The 14,745-nt window shown below is 37.8% G+C and overlaps 1 protein-coding gene across 6 annotated transcripts in view; it reads left to right on the forward strand.

Annotated features, from left to right (window-relative positions):
• cacna1da (calcium channel, voltage-dependent, L type, alpha 1D subunit, a) overlaps positions 1-14,745 on the forward strand; it is a 76,285-nt gene that overhangs the window by 47,056 nt on the left and 14,484 nt on the right. For 4 of the 6 annotated variants that reach the window (XM_017435452.2, XM_037975334.1, XM_017435454.2 and 1 more), the window contains 20 exons: positions 1,915-2,002; positions 2,154-2,180; positions 2,508-2,668; positions 2,969-3,194; positions 3,285-3,492; positions 3,940-4,060; positions 4,198-4,285; positions 4,406-4,439; positions 4,516-4,673; positions 4,766-4,895; positions 6,362-6,421; positions 7,803-7,909; positions 8,798-8,885; positions 8,978-9,085; positions 9,176-9,228; positions 9,326-9,472; positions 9,594-9,795; positions 9,886-10,044; positions 10,259-10,369; positions 12,577-12,660. In XM_017435452.2, the coding sequence (XP_017290941.1) occupies positions 1,915-2,002; positions 2,154-2,180; positions 2,508-2,668; positions 2,969-3,194; positions 3,285-3,492; positions 3,940-4,060; positions 4,198-4,285; positions 4,406-4,439; positions 4,516-4,673; positions 4,766-4,895; positions 6,362-6,421; positions 7,803-7,909; positions 8,798-8,885; positions 8,978-9,085; positions 9,176-9,228; positions 9,326-9,472; positions 9,594-9,795; positions 9,886-10,044; positions 10,259-10,369; positions 12,577-12,660 (2,360 nt within the window). Of the gene's footprint in view, positions 1-1,914; positions 2,003-2,153; positions 2,181-2,507; positions 2,669-2,968; positions 3,195-3,284; positions 3,493-3,939; positions 4,061-4,197; positions 4,286-4,405; positions 4,440-4,515; positions 4,674-4,765; positions 4,896-6,361; positions 6,422-6,499; positions 6,560-7,802; positions 7,910-8,797; positions 8,886-8,977; positions 9,086-9,175; positions 9,229-9,325; positions 9,473-9,593; positions 9,796-9,885; positions 10,045-10,258; positions 10,370-12,223; positions 12,308-12,576; positions 12,661-14,745 lie in introns of all 6 variants that reach the window. The other 2 variants (XM_025010413.2, XM_037975336.1) reach the window with 2 other exon arrangements.

Raw genomic sequence — 14,745 nt, forward strand, 5'->3', positions numbered from 1 at the left:
AATCAACTATCTCTCATATGTTTATAAATTCAAATTCGTTAAAAGTTTACACTTTTACACTTACATGTTTTGTCTTCAAAATAAGTGGAAAAAACTTCCATTTAAATATCTTGGCTTATTTTCTGAGAGGACTTCTAAGTTCCCTTGTTCCATTCTAGTGAAAAATAAATCCCTATTGTCTCATTAGGAACAAAAGCTAGTGGTCCATTTTAGCCTCTAGTGGCAGAATTAGTATTTAAAAAACAAATATCTATGAATAATGTTTCCCTATCTTTTATATCTGGTTCAGGAATGTATTTTGCTAGACCCTATCTATTCTCTCAGTGGACAAGAAACAAGATGCACCCTGAACTGATCAATTATTGTTTTTGCACCACGAGTATTGTCAGTTACACATATCACAGTTATACCCTTTAAAACAAGTGGATTTTCATTACCAGTTGTAGAAAACAGGAATTGATTTCCATATTTACCACTGTTTCCATGCTATAATCTGCAAGCTGCAATATAATGAAACAATATCATTACTTTACATTTTTGCCTGCAGCTTGTTCTGCAGTGCGGTAATTACAGATATAGTTTAGCTAGTTTATTATTTTTGAGTGGACCACGGAAGTAGCCCCTGACAGTGATGCGCAGGGTGAGCTGTCAGCTGTCTTGCAGAAAAGTAAAATTAAATACTCTCATCCTACCAGTTACTCCTGCCAGTCTCAAAACCTCCAGCTGAGGAAAATGTGTTTCAGTAAAGTAAGCTGCGCCCACACTTGCTACTCCAAGCTCTTCCCCCTCATTGAAAACTGGCAGGTTTGAAAATGGATCTGTTTCCGTCAGTGAATCATCGACTGGACCCAGGGCCGATAAATATCAGCGCCTGCTGCAGAGTCATTTGACCCTGGTCTGAGGTCCAGATTAAACACTTTCCCACTGCTCTCAAAAATCTATTGGAAGCAGATGAGCAGATTTTTTTTGTCACTTGCCCTGCATAGTTGAAGATTAGTATGAACGCACTAACGTTACAGTGAATGTGCGGAGTGTTTATTGTGCAGCCAAAACAAATATGTTCTCACCTTTTTAAATGTTGAGTTTCATATTTCTCATCTTTAGTTTGTCCCCCACAGAGGTATAATGAACTGTTTCTAAGAATAAAAACATATGTTTTACCCACTAAATAAGTCTGATTTGCAGAAGGAAAACACAGCTGTTTGGTAGAAGCCACACATGCTTAACTTTCTGTGCCCCAGTTTAAAAACAGGGGCTAAGTATGAATATAGGAAACAGGGCTAAACCCAGATCGGTACTCCAGCAGTCAGCACTATTTTCAGAGCTGTCCGACAGCTCAGGAATCAAAGCCGACATGACTACAGAAGCTAAGAGAAGCACGCACCCTCTCATGAATTTAAGAGTTGAGACATTTCACGCAGCTAATCACCATGTGTCTGCACAGTCAGTCTTACTACAGGAGTTCTTTGAGCGCAGCATTTCAAACACAGTCACAAGTTCTGCCCGACTCCCTTGACCCCTTTATTTTAGTCCAATTCTCATTGTTCGCATCAGTCAGTCTACCTGTCTGTCCCGTGTCAGCTACCTTTTAGCACCTTGTAGTTTAAACTGATGATTAAAGAAAGACATAAATCATCTTTTTTTTCCTTTGTAAAGTTATTTTAGACTTGCTTTTTGTTTTGAAAAATAAACTATTATCAAAAATCTCCAACTCATTGAATTTACAGCTTGGTAATAATCTTAGGCTTTGGTGATTTGCATTTTCCTGTTTGTGCAACTTTTCTCAAGTCTTTCATGAAATCTGTGAGGTGGTCAGACTTCTTTCCTCTGTGCACTGTGCCGTTTTAATCATCTTTATTCACTGCAAAGTGCACATCATTGCACGTTTGTAAATGTTTGCTTTGTTTGCTGCAGCGAGCGTTCCAGCTAGCGAAACAGAATCTGTGAACACCGAGAATCAGAATGGGGAGGATGAAAAGACACCATGCTGTGGACCCCTGTGGTGAGGATATACAGCGTTTTTCACCATAAACTGTTTTTAAAATTATATTTATGGGACATGCTTCAGGGCCAATAACACAAGCTTCTCTTTATGTGATTTTAAAATTTTAAAGTGCCATTTATAAAATTTGACTTCTATTTTTTTTTTTCAGTCAAAAGATCTCAAAGTCAAAGTTCAGGTCAGTGTTGTTTTTTCGAACTGTAAGCTCATGCCTGTATTAGACTTTATTAGACTTTCAGACTGTGTGCTTGGCTTTTGTTTTACTTTATTTATAATGAGCCTTTCGTTGGAATGATAAATGTACAGCTTTCTTAAGGTCAGCATGTACCATAAGGTATTTTTAGAGAAAAGCCTTACACATCGGTTTCAGCTCATTTGCTGCACAATGGGACTTGCAAAATATATCCATGCAGTTCCACTGAGGTTTCGAGAGTTGTAACAAGACTACATTGTGAGTTTCTTTTTTTAACTGATGACATTACTCACACCAGAATTGTTCTTGTAGTCGGCGCTGGCGTCGCTGGAACAGGTTCTGCCGCAGGAAGTGCCGTTTGGCGGTCAAGTCGGTGCCCTTCTATTGGCTGGTGATCATTCTGGTGTTTCTCAACACCCTCACCATATCATCCGAGCATTACAACCAGCCTATGTGGTTAACTCAAGTGCAGGGTAGGATTTAAACTTCATTGTGCTCAGTTTCTGTTTAAAATTATTTCTGCAATAAATGGAGAAGTGGTTTGAGATTCAGCTTTGTTTTGTTTACTTCCATATAAGACGTGTTCTATCTGAAGATTGTGACTATTTGTTTATTAAATGCTGTAGTTATTTCTGTAAGACATGTCATCTTTGTTACTGCATGTATTTTCAGACAGACCAGATATCAAAAACAGGATAAAATTGATCAGTTTGTCTCTTTCTAATGTGTTATTGTGAACACTGTATCTCTTCTTTTCTCTTTATTTTTGTCAGATGTAGCTAACAAGGTGCTGCTCGCCCTGTTCACGTGTGAAATGTTAGTGAAGATGTACAGTCTCGGGCTACAAGCCTATTTTGTTTCCCTCTTCAACCGCTTTGACTGCTTCGTTGTGTGTGGAGGAATCAGTGAAACCATTCTGGTCGAGCTGGAAATCATGTCTCCTCTTGGGATTTCCGTGTTCCGCTGCGTCCGGCTGCTGAGGATCTTCAAGGTCACGCGGTAAGTTTGCCGTCTCACCGTGTGTCTGTGTGCAGCTCATGTGCATTCATTTCATGCCTTGTCTCTCCTCCTGTCCCTTGTTCCTTGCAGGCACTGGCAGTCTCTGAGTAACCTGGTGGCTTCTCTGCTCAACTCTATGAAGTCCATTGCTTCCCTGCTGCTGCTGCTCTTTCTCTTCATCATCATCTTCTCCCTGCTGGGTATGCAGGTGTTCGGTGGAAAGTTCAACTTTGACGAAACCCAGACAAAGAGGAGTACCTTTGACAACTTTCCCCAAGCCCTTCTCACTGTGTTTCAGGTATTTACAGTTTGCTTTAGAAATACTTTTATATTATATGTATAATATACCAGCTCATCACTTCCATGCCCAGCTGAGCCAGAAATAAGAGTTGCAGCCGTGCCACCAGGCTGAATTCAACGAAAAACAAAATAAAAGGCTAAAAATTACAACAGAAAGTTTGCTTGTACATAGAAGTGAAACTAAAATATGACTTTGAGTTTTACAGGCAGAAAAAGATGAGAAATTGGCCAGTCAGATATAGTCAGGTCTGTAAATGTTGGGATGCTGATTTGTACTCAAACATATTCAAATTGCACAGGAAAGTTTAGAATCCCATATTTATACTGTATTTTGCCTTTTGTGGCTATTTTGTTGTGTGGAGTCATGCTGATAAGTTAAAGAAATTAAAAGGACTCTTTCTGCCTTGTGTTTTCTGCTTGATGTTGTGTCGTTGGTTTTGTTTAGATCCTAACTGGAGAAGACTGGAATGTAGTTATGTATGACGGGATCATGGCGTACGGAGGACCCTCCTCCTCTGGGATGGTTGTGTGCTTTTACTTCATCATTCTTTTCATCTGTGGAAACTGTATCCTTGCTCATTCAGACACACCTGAGACCTCAGAATAACATCATAGTGTTGGATAAACAACCTATACACTTGTGGTACTAGTTAGTTTTGGTACTTTAAACTAGATAACTATTTTTTTCCTGAACGCTGTTCAGATATCCTTCTGAATGTCTTCTTGGCTATCGCTGTGGACAACTTGGCAGATGCTGAGTCTCTCAACACAGATGAAGGAGACAAGAAAGGGTGAGAACTTCCTATTTCATTAAGTCTCTTCATGATGAAGAGAATTTATACTAAATTTAATCATGTGTAGATAAATCCTCATTCTCCTCATTTAATTAATTGATTAATTATCTGTTGCAGGGACAAAAAGGATGATGATGACAATAATGACAAGGTATTTTTTCAATTCATTCAAGCTGAACTCATCTGTACAGTTTGACATGCGTTCACATGTTGTGCTGTTTCATCAGGATGATGAGGATGAGGACAACGACGACAATGCGGCAGATGAGGAAGATCCAGAAGTTCCATCGGGGCCTCGACCGGTCCTTGCCGACCTGGTAAAGAAGGAAAAGATCATTCCTATCCCAGAGGGTAGTGCCTTCTTCATCTTCAGCAACACAAACCCGTAAGGCACATTGAGATGGCGAAATCTCCACAAACACAAGCAGGTTGAGTTGAGTTGAGTCTTACTGAAGTTTTATTTCCTTTCTCCTCCAGGGTGCGCGTGTTCTGCCACAAACTCATCAATCACCACATATTCACCAACCTCATCCTGGTGTTCATCATGCTCAGTTCAGTCTCTCTCGCTGCTGAGGATCCAATCCGAAACCTCTCAGCCCGCAACATTGTAAGTCTGCAAAACGTCCATGGAAAATGTAACTGCAGCTTAAACATGTGCAGTAAAGACATGTAGATGAAGAAGCATCATTGATTAAATACTTCTCAAACCAAATTATCATTGTAGAGCATTCTGCAATGTTAGAAAAATGACCATTCTCTTGGTTTTGAATGCTTCTGTCCGTTTAGTGTTCAATAGAAATACAAATACTAAAAGAAACTTTCAGAACTTTCCTTTTATATTATTAACCTATCCTTTAAAAAGCATCATTACTTTGCTGAGTTTTTTCTGTTTCTACACTGTATTGCAGCTCCTTGATTATTGCTGATTGCTTAGTTTGGATTTGATTGCAAAATGTTTTGTGTCTGTTAATATTTTATAACTTTGAAAAATTTGGAAATTTGGAAATTGTCTTTAAACACGAGAAGAAGTTATAAACTAAAAATTTTTGGAAGAAAATTACACCTTAAGAATGTGTTTTTAATGCATTGTATTAGGAAAATGGCTTAAAATGATCTATAAGTAAAAATTAGAATATGTGAAAAAATAAGCAGTATAACATCATTTTGATGTGATATCATCCCTTCTGGACATGTAAGAAAAGTACAGTTTTGCTTTTGTTTTTAATGAAGTTATATCATTTAATATTTAACATCTCATAATATCTCCCATAATAAAGGAAATAATCTGAGCTGCAAGATTGAAAAATTAGAACTAGGCGATGTAACATCACGCAAACCTAACATTCATTTATTGCTATTTTATTTTTTGAGAGCTAGAATTGTCAAAACAATAAAAACGATACTAGAAGTCTGGTATTTCATGCAGGCTTTTATAATGTAGAATCTGTTTTAATAGATGAAGTTTATGTACTATATAATTACAAAACACATGTTCTGTGTGTCAGCCAAAAAAAAGAACATTTTGGAAAAAAAGCACCAGTCAGACTACCAAAATAAATCCTTGAAATATTTAATGTCTGTGTTTAAAGATGAAATCCACTGCCTGTTTTTCTGATGCGTTCAGTTTATTTGTTTAATTTATTTCCTGGTTTAGAGGTCCGTTATTTAACAGCAACATTAGAAAGAGAACATTACAATTTACACACTATTGTTTGGCTTTAGTTCTTTCAGCACTGCAGCTTATTTACATTTCAAGGGTTAAAAGATGGTTTTAAAAATTTGAATCTGCAGGGATTCATAAAGAGCATATTTTTTACAATAAGTGAGAAAATTAATAACGTAATAGTGCAGTCCTCTTTTTGAAAAATCAGTTTGCATTTTTCATGCATTTTAATGATGGTAAATGCAATATGATCTCCATTGTTTGAGTTTAAAACTGAGTGAATTAACTTTTTGCATTTCTCTCCAAAAAAAGCATTTTTTTTTCTACTTTCTTTCTTCTTGTTAGCATACGATATTTATGAAGCTGCACGATGACCTGTCTTTGTTAAACATCTGCGTTGCTTTTTGCAGATACTTGGTTACTTTGACTATGCTTTCACCGCTATCTTTACTGTTGAGATCGTTTTGAAGGTAAATGGCCTGTGTCCCCTGTCTGTGCTGTCACTAACCACACCCCAATAACACTCCCAACATCTTGTTGCCTTCCAGGTCCTAGGCTATGCAGATTATGTCTTCACTAGTATGTTTACATTTGAGATCGTATTGAAGGTAACCCCTTAGAATGACAATGAAAGCCTTGCTGCATTCTCTCCCTGTGTGTCACCTGCCAATCAGTACAACCTAGCTTGTTTGTTTCCTTTCTCTTATTTACTTTTCTTTCTTCATGGCACCTCTTTTAAAAAGGCAAACGATTAGTTTAGCCTCTCTTTTGCACACCATAACTAAAAAAGTGAGATTTGCTAGAATTACACTAATAAAAACAACTCATATTGGGGGAAGGAAACATCACATTTACATGGCATTTTCTCATTTGGGTGTAACATCATTCGGGCACTCATCGCTGATGGAAATGTGGAAAACTTTGATGCAACCCCGTTTGTGTGATGCAACAAAATTTAACGGGCTGTTTAGACATTGTTCTAAGGCATTGGCTGAAGTTGAGTTTGAGGTCAGGGTTTGTGTTCAAAAGTGTTAAAAAATCAGCTCCAGTCAAAGCTGCTATCATGCCTCTTGTACTGACTGCTCTTCAGATTACCCATAAAAGAGGGAGCAAAACCAACCATGTTCCTGCAGAGCATGGTTCAGTCTGCTTTCCCCAACTGACTGCATGTAAATGTGGAGTCGCCTCTGCAGCTGTTTGGCCGAAAAACCTTAAAAAGTCCACTGCTTTATGACTCTAAATTATCCAGCGCTCTCTGCAGGACTTCACATTTATATGCACTAGGAAATCAAATTCTTTACTTTTATCAGTTAAAGAAGAATTATTTTGGCTGGCTTTTTTTTTTCTCTTCCTGCTGAGTTTCGAATTGGGAGCTGCTTCCCTTTATTCTGAGCTAATAAAGACCAGAACAGAATGTGCTTTAAGACGACGGTCCACATGAATGTGACAGTAAGAGCATTTCTAGTTTCCAATCACTATAACTCGACCTCTTGCAGGTATTGAATATCCCTGATCATAAGGCAACAAAATGCATGTTTTATTGCCTCATCCCATAGTGGATTGTGAAAAGAATGACTTACTACTACATTCATGTAGTTAAGGGCCGTGGGGGTGGCAATGGTAGATTTAGCCTCCTGTTTTACTGCTCTGAGCTCGTCACCCCAAATCAGAGTGATCTAAAAGAGTGTGGAGAAGTGTGCGTGTGTGTGTGTGCTTGACTGCAAGGTATTGAGTGCTGATAGTGTGTTTTTGTTTCTGCTTAAAAAATATTTTAAAAAAATATTGCTCTTGTCTGTCTGTGAATTTTTTCTTTTTCCTAGCATCTTTAATGCCTCTTGTTCCTCCCATCAGATGACAACATATGGAGCTTTTCTCCACAAAGGAGCATTCTGCAGGAATTACTTCAACCTCCTGGACCTGTTGGTGGTTGGAGTTTCCCTTGTCTCCTTTGGTATTCAGTGAGTACAAAAATAAGGAAATGTTTCCGAAATCATGTAATCGAAGGAGTCAGAAAGAAAATTAGGAGTGTTACGCACTCAACCAATCAGCTGTCATAATGTTATGGCTGACTGATGTATATTACTGTGCAAAAGTTTTAAAAGAGCAAGCATTTTGTACTTTCAAAAGTGGCCTTGATGATTAATTCTCAAGGCTTTCTAAAGAATTTCCATGGTTTTTCTTTGGTAGCTGTCTCACATTCATTTTCTGTTCACTTTTTGTGCTTGTTCATGACAGTTTATTAAATGGAAACATAAAAATATGAGGACAAAAGAAAAAATGTCAGGCCTAAAAAGCTATCTACAGCCAATAAACAGTATCTTAAAGGTATGTCTTAAGAAGGGAAAATGAATCTATCAAAGACCTGACAGGACTTGAATAAAACATGTTTTTTTAGCTGATCATTGGCTGTACTAATAGCTTTTTTTTCAATTCAGTTTTAATTAAATCTATTTAAGTAGCCCCATTTCACAACAAAAGTCATCTCAGGGCACAATACAAAAACATTCACATACATTATAAAATGCAAATTAGTAAAAGTTACCTTTTTAAGGGAGCCAGCAGATTGCAGTCTCCCATCCTGAGCAGCACATTGATGACAGTGGAAAGGAATGATTCTCTTAACAGGATGAAGGGAAATGCACTGAACAGACAACAAGTGGAAAAGCTTGAAGAAAAACTTTAAAATACCTTCAGAAAACTGAAAGAACTGCTAATTGAAACCACTTCAAACCTAAATTGGACTTTTTCTAAGCAAATTATGAATATGAAAACAATTTGTACTATACTGTATGCTCTTGTTATGGGTTGTGCACATTTTTTTACTATATATTTTTTACACTTCTCAGGTCTTCAGCCATCTCTGTGGTGAAGATTCTTCGAGTCCTCAGAGTGCTTCGACCCCTGAGGGCCATCAACAGGGCCAAAGGCCTTAAAGTAGGAGCTCAAGATCATTTTACAGTTTATACACTAAAATAACCATAATTTGAAACTCTGTGCGTTAATATTGTCATCTCCCTGTCTTACAGCACGTTGTGCAGTGCGTCTTTGTGGCGATCAGAACTATTGGCAACATCATGATCGTTACCACACTGCTTCAGTTTATGTTTGCGTGTATAGGTGTGCAGCTCTTCAAGGTTAGCAACACAGCTCTAAAAATAAACGTATATGGTTATGAGTACAGATCATTTTTAAAGAAATATTTCTGCTGTTTTTTGTTTTTGTAGGGAAAATTTTATCGCTGCACAGATGAAGCCAAGTCCAGCCCAGTAGAGTGCAAGTTAGTGTCACATATTTTGTTCCTGCACAATGGATTTTTGCATTTTTTCACTCTATGTTGAAGTTTATTCTCTGTGTAATTTGTCGTGTTCTTGCAGGGGCACCTACATCCTGTATAAGGACGGAGATGTGAACCAGCCGTCGGTCCACAAACGAGCGTGGCACAACAGTGAATTTAACTTCGACAACGTCCTCATGGCCATGATGGCTCTGTTTACAGTGTCCACTTTTGAAGGCTGGCCTGCGTAAGACTTATTTTTAAACATCTTAATAAAACTTCTGTTATTCCGATCAGTGTGCTCAAAGTGCACAGAGAGGCTTCGGTGTTCTGAATCACATGCAGCTCTTGTTTGTGTGTCTCTTCAGGTTACTGTACAAAGCCATCGACTCCAACAGGGAGAATCTCGGCCCCATTTACAACTACCGTGTGGAAATCTCCATCTTCTTCATCATCTACATCATTATCATCGCCTTCTTTATGATGAACATCTTCGTAGGTTTCGTTATTGTCACGTTTCAGGAACAAGGAGAGAAAGAGTACAAAAACTGTGAACTTGACAAGAACCAGGTGGGAGTCATTAGAAACGTAGTTTGAAGTATGCTGAAAGAGATTTGCTGTAAAACGGGATTAAAACATGCTTTCTATGTTTCCACGCAGCGTCAGTGTGTGGAGTATGCTCTTAAAGCACGTCCTCTGAGGAGATACATCCCTAAGAACCCGTACCAGTATAAGTTCTGGTATGTGGTGAACTCCACGGGCTTTGAGTACATCATGTTTGTGCTCATCATGCTCAACACACTCTGCCTGGCTGTACAGGTAAGCAGTTCAACTAAATTTGCCTCTGTTAACAATTAAATGTACCTCTAAGTGAATAAATGTTATTAGTGATCGTAGAAACTGTCATCAGGATGTGAGTGTTTTATCTTAAGTTGAAAGTTTGACTTAGGAAGTATTTTGTTAGCAGTATTAAAAAAAAAATTGTTACAGCTTCTTTTTCTTTTTACCTCCCATTATCCACTTCCTCCCGCAGCATTACGGCCAATCAGCACTTTTTAATTATGTCATGGACATTCTCAATATGGTCTTCACTGCTGTGTTCACTGTGGAAATGTTTCTCAAACTCATCGCTTTCAAACCCAGGGTGAGTCTGTTTTCAAGCACAAACGCTGAATAAAACACACTAGAGATGCACCTTGCAGACACACACACGCGTGTTTTTGAAGCTGTATTTATGTAGACAGATTGGAAGAAATTGTTTGACATGTTGAGACATTTTCTCTTTCAAAGTAAAACTGGCTGCAGTCGTCTGGCCAGTGTTTGTTAAAACTCAATATTCAAACTTCATCACCTTCCTGGTTCATAGAGCTAGAGAGGTTGTGCCACTGTGGTGTTTAAGTGAGCAGGAGAAACTGTTCAAGTTAAAGAAGAAAAATGAACCAGGAAAAAAAAACTCATTGTGTTTCACACTAGATTTAAACAAGTTCACACTTCAGTAGAAAGGTGCTGCATTGCCAGGGTTTTGTGAAGGTGCGCTTTGAGTAACAGGTAACAAAGGTAGTCCCAGCTTGAATGGTGTTAATAGTTGAAATGTATACACCAAGACACAACCAATGCTTAAAAAGCATTTGAGACACTGTGATACTCCTGACTTTCTTTATAAATGTTTTTGCAAGTTAATATAGCCTTTTCACAGCACAGATATGGTCTTTAAGTAATGTGGATTGTAACTGTCAGATGATCATCACTCAGTTTTTATTAAAGCAGAGCAGCTTTCCAGAATTATTCTGATTATCATCACAGCATAACACATTTCCAGCCACTTTCCGAGAAATTGTGAAATTTGTTTCACTGTCTAAGTACATAAATAAAAAAGAACTGGTTTATCTGTAATTTGACTGCTTTAAGATGCCGTACAGGTGAGCACTGAGAGTAAGATAGAAACAAACAGATGCAAACAGCTTGCACGTGATGAATTTGGTAATTAGCTCATGATGTGATCCAGCATCACTTGGTGATTTTTATAGCAGGCACCACTGGATCATAGTGACTTATCTACAGCTTAGAACAGAGCTGTGGGAGGGAACAACCATGCAGTCTAAGTTTTTTGGGGGGTTATCTTTGTGATGGACTCTCACTGCTCAAAGGTTGCAACCCAGAGAAATCCTAAAGGCAGCAAAATCAGAATAGAGTAAGAAGAAAACAAAAGCATAGGTCAGTGTTGCTGCAGAAATGTACACAACTACAAACTTCTCTAATGAGTCATAAGTCTGGACTCGCATGCACTAAATGTGAGACTCACCCAATTTAGACAATAAATTCACATGTAGAGAAAAACAAATCTGCAACAGTTGACGTCAGGGCATAAAAATGAATTGATACTCCATTGATGAATGGGGGGAAACAGCCCTGCAAACAACAGAAAGGTTTAATGCTTTTATTGTTTAAAACCAGAGTTATCAAAGCTGCACAGCTAACTGTAAGCAGCGTCTTAGATTCAGCTTTATATTTTCAAACAAGAATTGAGAGTAATGTCTTTCTTCTTATACACCTGAAATTTGCTTTAAAAAATGGTAAATTCTCACTTTAAGCAGCAGTTTATATACTCTTGAATATATGACTCAGGAAATGTATTTTCCCTCATTTTTTCCCCTTGTTCCTGTTGACAGCTCTTCGTTCCAAAGAAAGACAGGATGCTAGTAAGAGAAAAGTGTGACTTGCAGTGTTTTGTTTTGGATTTTTTTTTTTACAATACTTTTAATTTTTTGTCAATTTCCAGGCAGCAGTTTGTTTATAATTTTAATGTTAGCATGAATTTCATGCAGATTTTGTGCCCTGAGTTCAACCACTGTAATCATGAGCCCTTCAGGCTGAAGTAGCCAGCAGGGGTTCCTGTGTGCTCTGAATGAGCAGCATAAGTGCAATTAAGTTTCAGAGTAAAAGTTGGGCCTTTTTGGTTTTTTCTGATATCACACTCAACTCACTCAACCTCACTCAGGGATATTTTGGAGATGCCTGGAACGTGTTCGACGCCCTGGTAGTGATTGGCAGCATAGTTGACATTGTTCTCAGTGAGATTGATGTAAGTAAGTTCAGCTGCAGTCGGCCTCGCTGCTCTTCGACCTCTTCCTCTGCTGGCCACCTTTGCATCGAGTTTTGATGGCAGGACTGTGATTTTTGACTTTTAATCTGATCTTTCATGACACTTTATCTCAATTTCTCCTTCTCTGATCTTCTCTTCCTTTTAATTTTCCACACCTCTCTGATCATCTCGACTCTCCATCTCTCTCCTTCTGTTTTTCTTTTTTTTTTTCCATTTCTCTTCTGATCTTTGCATGTTAACTTCAACAGCACTATTTTGCTGACGCTTGGAACACATTTGATGCCTTAATTGTTGTTGGTAGCGTCGTCGATATAGCTATCACTGAAGTTAATGTAAGTACAACTTTTTTTTTCTGACTCTCAGGTTGAACTGAACCCTTACAGGAAAGCCACATGGCAAATTCCAGCGTAACTCCTTTTAACTAAAATATTCTTCAGTGGTAGCCTCCATTTAAAAATAAGAACCATAAAGACTTAATTTTTAAAAAAAATGTCATTTATGTATTTTAACTATTAAAGAAATGACCATTGTTAGATGATTATACGGTGCCATTGGCTTTTTCGTAAAGCTTCAGTTTGACTTTCATATATTTAGTTTCCACTTTAAATACCAAACTAATCTGACTCGTATCTTGATTAAAAACTGCTTTCTCTACATGAATAATTATCCTTGTGTTGTTTCTTTAGCTGCATGTCATGATAAAATGTATAACAAATATGCTGATTGTTTCATTTTGACCATGACGGTGTCCGAAACAAGAGTCACTCACATTTCCTCGTGAGCTGAGTCCTGCATTTGGTTCAGAGCGGGATTGTTTATGATGTGGTTTTTCTAATTCTTACTCTTGTTCATTCTGTTCCCATAGAAACTTGTAGAGGCAAGTATGGCAATGAAAAAAAAATTGTTGCTTGTGTGTAACCTGTTGTTGATGTCAACTTTATCTTTGGAACCCCTTTACGGTTGATTAAAAACTTAAATACTTGCTGAATAATTTATAGATTAGGGTAAAGATGGATGACTGGGACTTTACAGCAGCATAAAAAAAATTAAGTGAAGCTTCACTCACCAGAAATAAAAGTCAGTTGACTTAAAAATTCATTACTGGATTAAAAAAATGTCTTTTTCTCTTATTTACCCAAACAATTATGACCTTTTTTGCACTTAAGTAATAAACAAATGAAATATCTTCTTTGTGGTTTGGTGCTTGGTCAAACAAAAGAGTTTCAATCATAAACAGAAAGATTACAGAGGATTATAAATTTAGGAAAACTACCTGCTCGACTTGAACCTTTTCCCTATCCTGAGTGCTCTCCTACCTGAGCTGCAGTTCTGTTTTTCTGGAGTAATATTTAACATTTTCTGTGTTGTGTTTCAAATTGTGTGTCTGCATGAGTGTGTTAACACGCACTAACTGTGTTTGAAACATAAGATAATAGTGTGTTTTTTGGTTATTCAATGTTTTGCATGTGTATGTTTCACATGTATACAGTGCTGTTTTTAGGTACGAGTGTATGCAGGGGTGTGTGTGTGTGTGTGTGTGTGTGTGTGTGTGTTTTACTGTTGGGGACATGACATTGATTTCACAAGAGCTTTTATTTCCTAGAAACACCTTTCATGGCATTTATTTCTGATTTACATTGCATGAATGTCATTCAGATACTGTTCCATTTAGCCATAGAAGCTGATGTCATGTATTTGCCTTGTGGCTTGTCAGTATTTGAAACTTTCTTTCAGGCATGAGTTGAACTGAACTCTTTAAATGCATGCTGAGGTGTCAGACAGTCATCTCATTCCCTAACATCCTTTCCATGTTCGCCTCTCACAGATGGCACTCGGCCACCCGCTTCATTCCCCGCCGGTCAGTGTTTTCCATAGAGCCTTGTGAAGTTTGCACCCCCTTTTTTATTTATTTTTTATATATTATTTTTTTGCTTGCTTCGACTCTCATTCTTTATCTCCAGACAGAATGGCCCTGGGGCTCTGAGCTTGGAAAGCCTACACAACATTAAGGATCATTTAAAAATGAATCTGTTTAAGCTTTTACTTGAGATATTTTCAGATACGCTCATTTGCTTACCTTAAAGTTGTGTAGGCCACTGCGGCTTCGCATAAAGCTGATATAATGCATAAAAATATTGCGGGTCAAGTCATGTAACGGCCTGGAAGAAAATCAACTCTTTTTTTCCCTTTTTAAGTAACAGAAACTCCTGTTTCAGCTGTAGCCCTCAACTCAAATTAAAACTCCAAACATCTTTTCACCAGGAAGAATTTAGAGTAATCAGATAAAAATGTGAGACTAATGGCAGATCAGAAGAAACCTAATTAAACCAGCTGATTTAGTTCTTTTCCACTGAAGGTGGTTTAAATTCAGCTGAGTCTGAGGTTCTTTGATGATCTTGTGTTTGTGTCTCTGTGAG

Source organism: Kryptolebias marmoratus, linkage group LG4 (assembly GCF_001649575.2).
Source record: "Kryptolebias marmoratus isolate JLee-2015 linkage group LG4, ASM164957v2, whole genome shotgun sequence".
Taxonomy (NCBI): Eukaryota; Metazoa; Chordata; class Actinopteri; order Cyprinodontiformes; family Rivulidae; genus Kryptolebias; species Kryptolebias marmoratus.